A 15,576-nucleotide genomic window follows, 5' to 3' on the forward strand; every position below is an offset into this window, starting at 1 on the left:
AGAGACTGCTTCATACTGCCTGCACAGAGAGAGAGAGAGAGAGAGACCGCTTCATACTGCCTGCACAGAGAGAGAGAGAGAGACCGCTTCATACTGCCTGCACAGAGAGAGAGAGAGAGAGAGAGACTGCTTCATACTGCCTGCACAGAGAGAGAGAGAGAGACTGCTTCATACTGCCTGCACAGAGAGAGAGAGAGAGAGAGAGAGAGAGAGAGACTGCTTCATACTGCCTGCACAGAGAGAGAGAGAGAGAGAGAGAGAGAGAGAGAGAGACCGCTTCATACTGCCTGCACAGAGAGAGAGAGAGAGACCGCTTCATACTGCCTGCACAGAGAGAGAGAGAGAGAGAGAGAGAGAGAGAGAGAGACCGCTTCACACTGCCTGCACAGAGAGAGAGAGAGAGGACCGCTTCATACTGCCTGCACAGAGAGAGAGAGAGAGAGACCGCTTCATACTGCCTGCACAGAGAGAGAGAGAGACTGCTTCATACTGCCTGCACAGAGAGAGAGAGAGAGAGAAAGAGAGAGAGAGAGAGAGAGAGAGACCGCTTCACACTGCCTGCAGAAAGAAAGAGACTGATTGACACTGCTTGAAGAGAGAGTAATGTAAATAAGGTGGAGTTCAAAGTGAATCGTGCCATTAGCTGGAGAGATTGGCATTTAGAAGGTTAAAACAGGCAGGGAGGAAATGTGATGATACCTCCTCACTGCCTGTCAAATTCCTCAGAAAAGTGACCCGAGCATGAATCGCTTTTCAGTGGAGTGGCAGTGCCTGTGACAAGTGAATAGCCCTTGGGCTCACACTGGTGTGCTGTTTGGCTGCAGTGCTGGTGGTTTTCTTTAGCCACAGTCCCCCAGATATCTTTTAAGTTGCACATTTTTTGCTGCATTTTCTAAAAGTGCCCCAAAGATGCAGCATGCAGGACTTTTTTTGTGCACTTCAGAACATGCAGTAAAAATGTTCAACCTAATAGTGGTCTATGGGGCCAGGGGTAACATGCAGGAAGACTACCAGCTCAGCATACCAGTGTCAGTGTGAACCTCTTCATACCACCTAGGGCAAGGTACAGTCACAGGCTGCCAGAAAGAAAACTCTTTAGCTTTTTAGCTTAGAGAAGGAGAGAGAGAGAAGAGAGAGAAATGAGAGAGAAATTAGAAGAGAAAAGATAGAGAGAGAAGGGAGGGATGAGAAGCTCACTTACATGGACGCTCACTGGATTTCAGCCGACTGCTTGATTTTAACTTTCCCGCCCACACATCCTCTTCATAGACAGCACACTGGCTGCCCGGAGTGTGGGCGGGGCAAGCAAGAGCAGATCTACCAGCCATTCATATGGAGGAGGGAGGGGCTGGACTGGGCTGCGCTCTGTAACACAGAGTTTCAGCCCAGTGACAGAACACATTGCTGGATGGAGCTGCTGCACTCGGCCAGCTCATCAGACACTGCACATGCGCAGTTGTGAGCTGGACACCAGCCAAATTATACAGCAAATCAGAGCAGCCCGGAGGGCAAATGCATCCCTGCCCCCTGGCCCAGCCCGCCCCTGCTTACTGCTGCTCTTTTATTGACCAATCAGCAGGCTGCGGGTGGAGAAAGGACACTAATGTGAACTTTACTGTAAGTGATGTCATCCATCTGGCTGTGCCATGTGTCAGAGCTGTGTAAAGCTTAGGGCTGGATTGACAGGCAAAAAAGGAAATATGCCATGTTAGCCAGGAATAAATACAAGTGCAGAAGGCATGAAGTAGAAAAGATGTAGCTGGATAGCTGCACTCCGAATTATTCAACTTTATTTCAAAAATTTAATTAAAATCATAGTATCTAGGCTGGTAAACAGACTAACTGCACAGCCGCTGACATGTCAGCGGCTGTGCAGTTAGTATGTTTACCAGCCTAGATGCTATGATTTTAATTAAATTTTTTTCTTTTCTACTTCAGTTCCTGTTGCAAACAGAGCCAGTACCCTGTGGGATTGTGGAGACAGCTGTTTTGGGAGAAGTCATTACCTTAGAGTGGTAATTCTTTGTATGTGTGCAGAAGGTACGAACATGTCATTTTTATTTATTTATTTTTTTAACGGCTAACTTACAAATATTAAAATATGCCTTCTCTGGATGAACAGAGATACAAATAAAAAAAAAGATAAAAAATCAGTTCTCCTGTCCTGCCAGACAGGACTGGGCTGTTTAGCAGAGCAGTGTAAATCTTGGGATTGGTAGAAACAAATTCAAATCCTTTGGCAGGTAAAACAGCTCCATTATACGTATTTGATCTCTATATTTAGCTCTTTGTCTGGAGTTCACTTTGTATAAATTACTTTGCTATGCTGTTGCAGAAAGTTTGGCTTTTAAGGGATACCTTTTATTGGTTTAAATATTATTTGGTTTAAATATTATATTATTAAATATGTGGTTTTCTGAACCATTTTTTTCAGAACAGAGTTATCATGGGTGCTTGCATCCTAAACTTTTGCCTTCTACATGACGTGACAAGAAGAGGGTAGGCTATCACACCCACGTGCCACAACAACCTATTAAAGGGGTGCTGGGGTGGGGCGGGAAGGGGACCAGCATGGTCAACAATGGATAATACACAATAAAGGTCACCAGTGGTCAATGATTACCAATGGTCCACAATTGTCAATGTTGGTCAATAATGGTCGAAAATGGTCAATGATCAACAATAGTCAACAATGGTCAACAAAAGTTGAACAATGGCCAACTCTACTAATAAGGTATTATTGAAAATGCTTTCAGGTTATCCAATGAAATAAAATAATGTAACAAGTCGTTTGACATTCAAAAGAACCTAAACAGGGGGCGGAGCCGGCAGCCGGAGCGCATGGTGGTGTGAGAGGAGAGCTCCGTCACAGCGGACTTCGCACAGCGGCTCACAGCAAACCTGCATGCCCACATTCGGTATCCTCTGGTAGGGGAATACCTCAGGCACACACCGGTAGCCATGAAAAAGCGAAAGGAGCAAGAGGGGCCACGTAGGCTGACCGAATTCTTCCCGCCGGCGACGAGCAGAGAGGCCCAAGATGGCGCCCGCGAAGCACACAGTGCAGCGGCCTCCCCGGGACATGCTGCCCACGCAGACCGACCGGACCTGGGTGAGTCTCATCCCTCGCTCTCCCCGATGCCCCCCTCCCCATCCATAAGCCCAGTTAAGCAAAAACGAAGGCTGGGGGAGAAGGGGGACACCCAGGCAGACACAGAAGTTGAAGGGGAAGATATGGAGGAATCATCTCTAGCTACACAGCAATTAGATGCCTTCCCCACATCAGGGCAGCCCATCTTGGACACCACTATGAAAGAAATGTTACAGATTCTAAGGGGGGCCCTGCAACATGATATGGCTGCGTTTGTACGCTCCACTAAGACAGAACTGTCAGCAGTCAAAGAGAGAGTAACAAATGTGGAAAGTAAAATGGAGGAATTCACATTAGCACACAACGAACTGGTTGATGCTCACTTTGATGTTGAGAATGAAATTAAAGCTATGCGCCTCAAAATGGCGGATATTGAAGATAGGGCACGCAGAAACAACGTGAAATTCAGAGGAGTCCCAGATACTGTTAAACCATCTGACCTTACTGCCTATCTTCAAAAGCTTTTGGTTGCCGCCCTGCCAGAGTTGGGGCCGGCAGATCTTATTATTGACCGAGCGCACAGACTGCCCAAACCCTCCTTTTTATCTGAGCAGGTCCCCAGAGATGTAATCGCACGAATCCACTTCTTCGATGTAAAGGATCAACTAATGCGTTTCGCTAGACAACACCCGTCTCTCCCGGACCCCTTCACAGGGATTGCTCTCTATGCAGATCTCTCGCAAGCTACACTCGCGGCTAGGCGCAACCTAGTCCCCATCACCAAGATTTTGCGTAATCATAAAATTTTGTACAAGTGGGGCTTCCCAGCTAAACTTATTTTGGAAATGCATAATGAAACACATGTGATTGCTTCCATAGAGAAAGGTATGGATCTTCTCAGAAAATGGCGCCTCCTCCCTACCAATGGAGAAGCGGCGGACCCTGATCCCCTTCATGACAGAAGGAACTATCATCGACTCAATAGAAGAAACAGATAAGTACAAGTTTGGCATCATAGTGATATGCTGTTGAGACTCCTTCTCGCGCCACTCTCTTGCCCCTTATACAGGCTATCGCCCAAGTGCCTACGCTGATGCAGTTACCTAGTCAGGCATCGGTTCACTTAAGCACCCGCTGAACGGCTACTTTTGTTCGTTTCTTTCCCCCTTCTATTATTGCATTATGATTGTTCTCCCCAAGTTAATTGTTGACCGCTTGAGGTCCGACTCCCTGTTTCAAACTCCCCAACCATATCTGTCAGTGACATTGACACGTACTACTCCTCTGACCGTTACTACCAAATCTTTGGCTCTACTCCTACCATTTACACTTGGATGGCAACGAACAGCCCTACTGCTTTGGAATGAACATTAAAATTATGTCTCACAATGTGAGAGGCCTTAACAGCCCCCATAAACGTAGAACACTCTGGAAATCTGCTATCGACATGCACTGCGATATTCTTTGCATACAAGAAACTCACTTCCCCAGTGCTAACCCACCTAGATGCACACATGGCAAATTCCCCCATGTATTTACTGCAAATGACCTAAAGAAAAAAAAATGGTGTATTAATCGCTGTGAAGGACACTGTCACTTTTTCTTTGTTGCAAGAATACATTGACCCCCGTGGTTGGTATATTATATTGATTGCTGAAATTAATCACTCTGTATATACACTGGTAAATCTATATGCTCCAAATGTCAGATCTGCACGCTTTGTCCGCAAAGTCGTGCAAAAGGCGAAATCTCTGCAAAAGGGTAGCCTAATATTATGTGGTGATTTTAATATAGTACTGAATGCTGATCTTGACTCCTCCTCTGTGGCCCTCAGGCAGCGTCCCTGTCTAGACAGCTTTTGCCATGAAGAAAGACTTTTTGACCCTTGGCGCTGCACCAGGGCCACGGAGAGGGACTACACGTATTACTCTGCAATGCATAACAGCTACTCGAGGATTGATTATTTTCTCACGGATATGCATGTATTACAAAATGTGGTTAGATCGGATGTCCACAGCATCACCTGGTCAGACCATGCACCTGTGACACTTGAGGTTGTGGACTTTAATAAGACTACTAGCAGACCACTCTGGCGTAACAATACCTTTCTCCTGTCTTGCCCCATTATATTAGGGACGAGATAGAAGCAAAGGTCAAGGAGTTCTTCCAATTAAATGATACTGAGGAGTCCTCCCCAGCCATGGTATGGTGCGCTCACAAGGCCTTCACCCGAGGTGTCCTCATACAGATAGCTTCGAGGGAACGCAAAAAGAAAACCCACCGCATAACACAGCTCCATAATAAAATTGCTGAATTGGAGAGTCTACACAAAAACCCGACTCTCACTTCCCCCACCCTACTCCAACAGCTCACTCAATGTCGTGAAGATCTACGACAAGAGATTAAAGTTGACCATGACTTATACTTTAAAAGACTGAAACTATCCTATTATTCACAAAATAATAAGGCAAGTAAGCTACTGGCTTCTCAACTTAAAAAAAGACAGGCTAAATCTAATCTACCATTCATCAAGCACCATAACTCACAACAGATTTTTCGCAATCCTAAAGACATAGCGAACGCCTTTAAAGATTACTACCACTCATTATATAACCTTGACCAGGACCCTGACACTCACCAGCCCTCTGACACAGAAATTGATAATTTCCTTCATAATCTGAAATTACCAAAATTAGATACCCCCACACTGCTTTCTTTAAACTCCCCCATTACCTGTGAGGAAGTGACCGCAGTAATCAAAACGTTGCCCATGCATAAATCTCCAGGGGCGGACAGCTTCTCGGCCGAATACTATAAAGCACTTACGACTACTCTGACCCCCAAACTAGCGACTGTCTTCAACTCTGCTATGTCCACAGGCTCCTTTCCCAAGAAAATGCTACAAGCTGTCATAGTTACGATCCCGAAACCAGGCAAAGACAACTCCCTCCCCCAGAACTTTAGGCCAATCTTACTCTTGAACTCTGATTTAAAAATATATGCTAAAGTACTAGCAAATAGACTGATGAATGTTACCCCTACCCTCCTCGGTTTAGATCAAGTGGGCTTTGTTAAAGGCAGGCAAGCACCAGATGGGACAAGACGTATGATCGACCTCCTACGATACACTGAAGTTAACAACCTCCCTAGCGTATTTCTAGCCTTAGACGCAGAAAAGGCCTTTGATAGGGTAAACTGGCCATATCTATCTAAGACCCTACAGAAATTCGGGCTATCAGGCCAAATTCACACAGCTGTCATGTCCTTGTACTCCCATCCATCAGCAAGAGTTTATAACTCAGGCCTTCTCTCTGACCCCTTTAATCTCACTAATGGCACAAGACAAGGGTGCCCACTGTCCCCCATAATTTTCTCGCTTGTCATAGAACCATTAGCGGAGAGTATCAGGAGCGCTGCAACTGTAAAAGGAATTAAAATAGGTGCAGAAACCCATAAAATAGGACTATTTGCTGATGACGTCATTCTCACTGTCACAGACCCTGTCACATCCCTTACTGCAGTTCAAAATCTGATAAGTAACTTTGGGAAAGTATCCTTTTATAAAGGTTAATACTAATAAATGCTATGCACTGGGTCTGCACTTATCATCGGTTACCCAAAACAACCTAAAAAATATTTTCCCATGTAACTGGAACCCTCCCTCGAGCACATATTTAGGTGTACAACTTTCCCCCTCTGCTTCTGACACATACCTTCACAACTACCCCCCCTGCTGAATAAACTAGCTGACGAAATGAACCACGTAGCTAAATTACATCTCTCCTGGGTGGGAAGAATAGCGGCCTATCAAATGCAAATATTGCCTAAACTACTATACCATTTCAGGACGTTGCCAATCCCTATACCCTACAAGTTCTTTGTTCAACTAGCCAAACATTTAAACAAATTCATATGGGCAGGTAAAAAACCTAGAATAGCCTTAGCGAAACTTTACAAGCCTAAGTACCTTGGTGGAATGGGACTCCCTAACGCACATGCTTACTATCATGCAGCTATATTGGACCAAATGAAATACTGGTTCTCCTGTCAATCTGACAATAAATGGTCGGACATAGAACGTACTATCACCCCTGGACACGATCTTCCAGCTCTAGCTATGGTGGCTAGTGATGGACGAACTTCCGACGGGACATTTCGCGAACGCGAACCGCGAACGCGGCCGATAGTTTGCGAACCGTAACGTTCGCGGCGGGCCCCATTGACTTTAATGGGAGGCGAACTTTGCAAACCTATAGGTCAAATTTGCAGCCACAAAATAATTATTAGCTGTGCAAACATAGTCCCACCACATGGCCAATGACATAACACATGTATGAGGTGAATCTGGGATCGACAACTACAAGCATTCTTTTTTTATATGGGAAATTGTTCTGACAATTCAGGACTGTGGAGCGCATGAAGGCAATGGAGGAGAGGGAAGGTCAGGGACCAGGGTAGGCAAAGAAGAGGGTGCAGGAGATGATCACCAGCAGCGTCACATACAGCAATGACACCTGCACCGTGATAGAGTCATCTGACAGCAGCACCGTTATACAGAGCACTGACATCAGCAGCGTGACATACAGCAATGACATCAGCACCATGATATACAGCACTGACAGCAGCACCGTGATAGAGAGCACTGACATCAGCAGCGTGACATTAAGCACTCACACCAGCACCGTGATATACAGCACTGACAGCAGCACCGTGATAGAGAGCACTGACATCAGAAGCGTGACATACAGCACTGACATCAGCACCGTGATATACAGCACTGACAGCAGCACCGTGATATACAGCACTGACAGCAGCACCGTGATAGAGAGCACTGACATCAGAAGCGTGACATACAGCACTGACATCAGCACCGTGATAGAGAGCACTGGCATCAGCACAGTGACCTTAAGCACTCACACCAGCACCGTTATATACAGCACTGACAGCAGCACCGTGACAGAGAGCACTGACATCAGCACCGTGATAAACAGCACTGACACCTGCACCGTAAGCAGCCCCAGGAGGAAGTCAGCACAGCACAGGGATGGTGTGATCCCCTCATAATAAGCAGGCCCAGGAGAAAATCAGCACAGCACAGGGATGGTGTGATCCCCTCATAATAAGAACCCCCAGGAGAAAATCAGCACAGGGATGGTGTGATCCCCTCATAATAAGAACCCCCAGGAGAAAATCAGCACAGGGATGGTGTGATCCCCTCATAATAAGAACCCCCAGGAGAAAATCAGCACAGGACACAGGGATGGTGTGATCCCCTCATAATAAGAACCCCCAGGAGAAAAATCAGCACAGCACAGGGATGGTGTTATCCCCTCATAATAAGAACCCCCAGGAGAAAATCAGCACAGGGATGGTGTGATCCCCTCATAATAAGAACCCCCAGGAGAAAATCAGCACAGCACAAAACTCAGTGACAGTGACAAAACTCTTAGTCCCTATACCGATGAAGGACTGCTGCAGTATAGGGCAGCAGTCAAGTATAATATTCTTTCTATATTTGGAAGAAAGAATATTATACGTGTAGAAGCCTATTACCATACCACTGATACCAGTCCTGAAAAGAACCTTTGTGGAACTAATAGTAACAGCTACTGTTTAAACTGACCCTCACTGCCTGACACACTGCTTCCTTCCTGTCCCTATACAAACTGGCAAAACAGAGGAGACTGGAACGATAACTGGTTACTCGAATAGCACTTTTGTGGACCTGATAGTAACAGCTAATGATGATGATGATGACTAATCTGGCTGTCCCTAAAATAGCAGCACACAGCGCTCTGTCCCTTTCTCTAAACTGACAAAAGACACTCAGGCTGCTGCAACAATCAGTAGCACAGCAAACCTATATACACCTAACACCTATACCAGTCCTGAAAAGAACTTTTGTGTACCAAATAGCTAGCGATTTATCTCTCCCTACTCCACACAGCAACCTTTCCCTATAGTGACAGAAGAAAGAATGTAAAATGGCTGCCGGATCGGGTGTATTTATAGGTTAGGGGGAATGTCCAAGTGACCTTGTGCTGTAATGTCTCAATTGGCTGTCCTGTACCCCATGATGGATGTGTCATCAGGTCAAAGTTCTTTTACACAGTAAAAACACGGAAGTCCGCCGGGCGAACGGCGCCAATAGTCCGCCGAACTTGCGGACCGCGAACAGCCGAAATTCGCCGCGAAACGACCGCCGGGCGAACTGTTCGGCCATCACTAATGGTGGCTAGTATTCATCACAAACCAACTACCCCCAACAACCCCACTGTACAAGCCACGCTTAAGGCATGGTCGGGCCTGACTCAAAGGAAAATCACTGACATACCGATGAGCAAACTACAAATTCCCTTAGCAAGCTACCAATACCTCATACCTAATTTCTCAACACATCACTGGAAACAATGAGGCAATCACTTTCTAGCACCCCTTGACGGGCAAAGAGATTTAGCAGACCTATATAGGCTATACCAAATTAAGCATCATAATGTGTCCAATGCTACTAATCCTGTAGAAATTCCGCAAGCACTGTGGGATTTCCTCCTAAACAAACGCTCTAACTGCAGAAAGGGGATTTCGCTTTTTTATAGACTAGCAAACCCTCTGTACCTGAACTCCAAATTGCCCTGCATGCTGCATTGGGAAAGAGAACTGGGGAAAGAATACTCATTCTCGCAATGGCATATGGCACTAAAATATAGTGGGAAATCCTCTGCCTGTATAGATCATTGGGATAATGCCCAGAAAATACTCCACCGATGGTATCTAACTCCACTACGCATCCATAAAATGCACACAGACACAACCCCTCTGTGCTGGAGGAATTGCCAGCACACTGGGAATCTTCTCCATACATTATGGAGCTGTGAAATTATCACCCCATATTGGAAGAAAGTAGAATTCCTGATCAGAGACATCACACAAACCAGGTGTAATCTCGACCCAGGTTTGGCACTCCTCAGCCTTTCAATAGAACAATTCTCCCCACTGCTGCGAAAAATAGTGATTAATATCCTTTATGCTGCCAGAATTTCACTGACAAGACAATGGAAGTCCCCCACACCCCCTTCCTTAGAGGAGGTAATAACCAGAGTAAACAATATATACCTCATGGAAAAACTGTTAGCATACAAAGAAGGAAGAACTCCGGGTTTCCATAAATACTGGGAGACCTGGGACTCTTCCAAATACGCCTCTCCGCATTTGTGATCTAGGTCAAAGATATACTGTTGAACCATATCTCGGAACACGTTACATCCAGTTGCAGTGTAAGTAGAGGTAATCTCACCCGTTCTAACCCAGGGGTAGTGCCCAAAGATGAAACTGTATCTTTGTTGTATTGAAGTTTCTTGTTTACTGTTTTCCCTATGCGTTATGAACAAGTTTTGCTGTAATAAGTAATAAATCTAATAAGATGCATACTTACCTGAGCCATCGCCCTTGACCCTCAGTAAGGTCAAAGGGAACTACTTTTCAGTTAATCCTACTCCAGTGCTAAGCCTGCTCACAGTGTATACCCATATGGGGTGACAGGCTGGGCCTCCTAGTAGGCCATTTGAGGTTTTAATCCTATAATAGCTCTAATAGGATACTGCAGTTTCATTTCTTGTGAGTATGCGGAACATTGTTTTAATTGTGTACAACAATGCTACATCTCTCCATGTCTAATGTTTCATACTTGTACCATGCAAACTCTAATAAAAAATTTTGGTTAAAAAAAAAAAAAAAAAGAACCTAAACACGGTTAAAATGGTAAGCTATTTGAAGGATCATTGTTAAATGCAATTGAGGGCCATCTTTCCAACAAATGATCCTAGTATCTATACTACGAGAGTAGTCTGAAATGTTCAAGACCCTACATGGAAGGAGTGATCACATAGACATGAAACTTTATCACAGCACTGAAAATGGTGCATGCATGCCATATGGTTTTCATGCACTCTTTGCAAATAGTTGGCACCCCCATAGTCAAGTTGAAAATTGAGAAAGTGGAAGAAGAAGCCTTATGCCGCGTACACGCGGTCAGATTTTCCGACGGGAAATGTTGGATGTGAGCTTGTTGTCAGAAAGTCTGACCATGTGTATGCTCCATCAAACATTTTCTATCGGACTTTCCGCCAACAAATGTTTCTTAGCAGGTTCTCAAATTTTCCACCAACAAAACTTTGTTGTCGGAAAGTCCGATCGTGTGTACACAAGATTCAAGCAGAAGGAGCCGCACTGGCTATTGAACTTCCTTTTTCTTGGCTCATCATACATCTTGTACATCACTGCATTTCCACATTCGGAATTGTTGGTCAACATTTGTCTGACCATGTGTATGCAAGATAAGATTAAGCCAACAACCTTTGAACAAAAATCCATGGTTTTGTTGGCGGAAAGTCTGATCGTGTGTATTAGAGTATTCTATCAGTGGGTAAAGTATTCTGGGATTCTGAGAGTGTAAAGCAGCAGTACAGAAGACTTTTGTCATCACTTTGCCTGCTGATGGAACACTTTGATCCTTCTTCCACTTTCTCCATTTTCAAGTTGACTGCAGGGGGTACCAATTTTTTTGCTAAGAGCACATGAAAACCGTATAGCATGCATGTGCCATTGTCAATGCTGAACTTCTGAAAGCGTGCCTTGTGATAAAATTTCATGTCTGTCTAGTCACTCCTTCCATATCTGGTCACTCCTTCCATGTCCGGCAATGAACTTTTCAGACTACCCTCGTATACTATATCCCTTCTATACAATTGCCCAACAGTCCATTAAAAGTAATTAGCACCTACTTTCATACTGAAGAGGAAGCTTCTCCAAGGTGAAGAGCAGAAAACTGCCTATCACGGCCTCCATCATCACACCGACAAGTAGTAGGACAGTGTTGGCATGAGCTGCTAGATAAAAAACAAACCCAAAAAAACCTTCATATTGACGTCATGGAAACAGATTATAGAAATAATCAATTATCAATTCAGAAATGGACATCTTGTAAAATTAGAAAGTCAAAGTTTTGGCTCTACTTTAACACAGGTTACTTTTAGGGATGAGGGATTTCAATGAAAATTATTTTGTCCACAATTTACCAATTTTGCTTTCATCAAGCTAGCCTTAACTTTTTGCTATTTGAAAAATTACATGACTTTGTTTTCAATGTCAGCATTGATCACATGGTTTTGTTAATAAACAAAGTCACACCAGTGACAGCAACCCTTATTTTTCTTTTTAAGTGCATTGATGTACAGATAGACAGAAATATTTTTTTAAAGGACACCTTCACTTTAAGGTAAAAAGCTTCCAGCCCCCGAAGATAATAACATCCCATAGACTAGAATGGGTTGTACCTATACTGTTGGTCAACACCACACTAGGTCTTTCTGGCCAAAAAGTAAACAGTGCAGGAAGAGGCCACCATTATAGGAGGTAACGAAGGTAGTAAAGGAGGGTTTCAGCTTAGGGTATTTTAAGGGGCTGAAGTGAGAGGGCTTAATTTCTTTACTTAATTGTAAAATTGTAGATAATAATTCTCATAAAAAAGAAAAAATTTTAAGATTTAAAAAACTGAGTTTAGTTCAATCATCTATTCGTGTGCAAAGAAAAATAAAGTTTTAAAGCCCAAAAAAATTCCTTGTTCATGTTTGGGTATTCAGAGTGAAAATATATAATTATATACTGTATATCGTAATATAATAGAACATCATCAACATACTCATCAAAAGTAGAGTAGATGCTCAAAGGACCTCCAATGGAGGATAATGAGGACATAAGAATAAAAAGTTGCTTTATTATGGCAATGTTTCGGAAAGTCACCTTTATGGTGGCCATGATAAAGGCAGGCTTTGACTCACTAAAGCATTGGTGTAATAAAGCAAACTTATTGTCTTTGTCACTCTCCACTGCAAAATCTAAATGTATCCAAGAGAATGGGCACTCAAGGACTTTCAACAGAGAATCCAAGAGATAATGGTATCTTATTAAGATAGAGATTTCCACAGGTTATCTAAATGCAGACAAAGTTTTTCTTGACCCCAAATGACCATTATTCAGCAGCTCACCAAAAAGACAGAGATCCCTCTGAAGAGGACATTCACTTGAGTTGAATGTAATAGGTCAAAGAGCGTCAAATGAAAAACAAGCCTTAGCTGTATTTTGACGTGCTTGTTGTAACCAGTTGGACAAAAAAAATCTTTGGACTCCCAATGATTATTTATTTGGCACTCTCTTTGACCTATTACACATGGATTTCTTAACTTGGATGAATGTCCTCTTTGGTGAGATCACTGTCTTTGGATTGAGCTGCCGAATACAGGCCAACTGTGCTCAGGTATTGACCACATTTTGATAACCTGTGAAAATCTCTATCTCTGCCAATATCTCTTCGATTCTCCGTTGAAAGTTCTTTGAGTTCCTATTATTTGATTTCTCAAAGGAGAATGAAGAGGACAACAAAATTTGTTTTATTACACCAAGGCTATCTTGGATTTTCAGTTGGAAGTCCCTTGAGTGCCTCCTCTACCTTTCTCTAGGAAATATCACGTCTTTGTTGAAGAAAATAAATGTGAACTATATTAATGTAATACTCACCAAAAGCAATCATGAAGATGTTGACTACCAGAAAAGAAATTGCTCCTACTGTGAAACCAGCATCATTGTTTAAAGCAATTCCTAGCAGAGGACCTAGAAAAAAGTAAATGATCTTTTAGACTTTATTAATTACAGAAAAAAATGGGCAATGGTTCATATTTATTATTTGGTGTATTTAATATTTCTTTGTGTTTTTTAAAGAATACATGTATTTCTGTATGGTTATCCTTTAACTGACCCGCTCTACCTTCCTCTACCTTCCCCAGCACTTGCATAAAAGTCTTATGCCGTGTACACACGATCACATTTCTTCACTTCTTTTGTTCTTCTCTTCTTGAGATGTTGACTCGTCGCTGTCTCTGGCCGTAATGACAGGGATGTTTTGCGCGGCGACTTATATAGGGACAATGGGCGGGGTCACCGGGTGATGTCCCTGCCCATTATGATGTCACAGTCCCAGCATCCTCTAGGACTGTGACATCATAATGGGCAGGGACATCACCCGGCGATGTCCCTATATAAGTCGCCGCACGCCGTGTCCCTGTCATTGCGGCCAGAGACAGCGATGAGTCAACATCTCAAGAAGAGAAGAAGAGAAGGTGGCGAAGACAGTGGCGACAGCGGCGACAGAAGACCAGGCCACCGCCAGTAAAAGAGCTGGAAGAAGGAGCGGAGGCCCGGCAAGAAGAACCGAAGAGGGGGACAAGACCCCCGAAGAGGGGGACAAGACCCCCCGAAGTTGGAAGAAGAAAGCCAGGCACCTCCGCTAGTAAAAGAGCTAGCAAAAGAGCAGAAGATAGCAGAGGAGTCCGGCGAGAAGACCCCCCCAAGATGGAAGAAGACCCCCGGAGCTGTGCAATCAATTATTTTTAACCCTTGTGTGTTGCGTTTTATTTAAATTTTTTTCACAGGTGAATGGGTAGGGGTACATTGTACCCCACACTCATTCACATAGGGTGGGGGGCCGGTATCCAGGGGCCCCCTTATTAAAGGGGGCTCTCGGATTCCGATAAGCCCCCCACGCGCAGACCCCGACAACCAACGGCCAGGGTTGTCGGGAAGAGGCCCTTGTCCTCATCGACATGGGGACAAGGTGTTTTGGGGTGGGGAGGCCGCGCGGCCCCCCTTCCCCTAAGCACCCCCCCATATTGAGGGAACGCGGCCTGGTATGGCTCAGGAGGGGGGGCGCTCGCTCATCCCAACCCCCTTTCCTGACCGGCCGGGTTGCGTGCTCGGATAAGGGTCTGATATGGACCTGGGGGGACCCCCACGCCATTTTTTCGGCGTAGGGCTTCCCCTTTAAGTCCACACCAGGTGACGGGGCCAGCGACGTGTCAATCTTGCCGCCTTCGGCGGCGACATTGACTTCCTTTGCTAGTCCCGGCTACCTGGAGCCGCGCTCAAAATGAACAGACTTTTCTCCATGCGGGAAAAGTCCGTTCATTTCAAAAGTACGGCGAACTAGCACACACACGGCCATATTGTCCACCGGACTACGAGTCTGGCGGACAAATTTTGAGTCAAAACTACTTTCTAAGTCCACCGGACTTTTGGGTAAAAGAAGTTCGCCAGAGCCCACACACGAGTCCGGACTTTTGATCGTTTGTACGTGGCATTACACACACTTGTCCATGCTACTGTCAGATTTATCAAGGGTTGATTTACTAAAGGCAATTAGGCTGTGCACTATGCAAACTGTCAGCTATATGGGCAACTGGGAGTTGTAAAATCAAGGCCAAGCAGCTTCTTGTTCTGGACGAGAATGGATAAAATCCAATTTGTTCCTATGGCAATCCACTAATAAAATACTTAGTAGAGATAACCTCTCTGTAGAAATGTAAAATGAAGCTGTCTGACTAGGCGACTGGGAGAACAGTGAGCTGCACAGCAAAGATCTGGAAGGAGTGAGGACA

General features: G+C 44.5%; 1 protein-coding gene across 4 annotated transcripts in view; it reads right to left on the reverse strand.

The window, feature by feature from the left end:
* LOC143942968 (uncharacterized) overlaps positions 1–15,576 on the reverse strand; it is a 189,136-nt gene that overhangs the window by 30,632 nt on the left and 142,928 nt on the right. For 2 of the 4 annotated variants that reach the window (XM_077464457.1, XM_077464534.1), the window contains exons 4-5: positions 13,664–13,756; positions 11,872–11,976 (exon numbers count right to left, since the gene is read on the reverse strand). In XM_077464457.1, coding sequence (XP_077320583.1) covers positions 11,872–11,976; positions 13,664–13,756 — 198 coding nt within the window. The remainder of the gene's footprint in view (positions 1–11,871; positions 11,977–13,663; positions 13,757–15,576) is intronic. The other 2 variants (XM_077464615.1, XM_077464696.1) reach the window with 2 other exon arrangements.

This window comes from Lithobates pipiens, unplaced genomic scaffold (genome assembly GCF_037356315.1).
Source record: "Lithobates pipiens isolate NorthernLeopardFrog02 unplaced genomic scaffold, aLitPip1_a1.2 Scaffold_1, whole genome shotgun sequence".
NCBI lineage: Eukaryota > Metazoa > Chordata > Amphibia > Anura > Ranidae > Lithobates > Lithobates pipiens.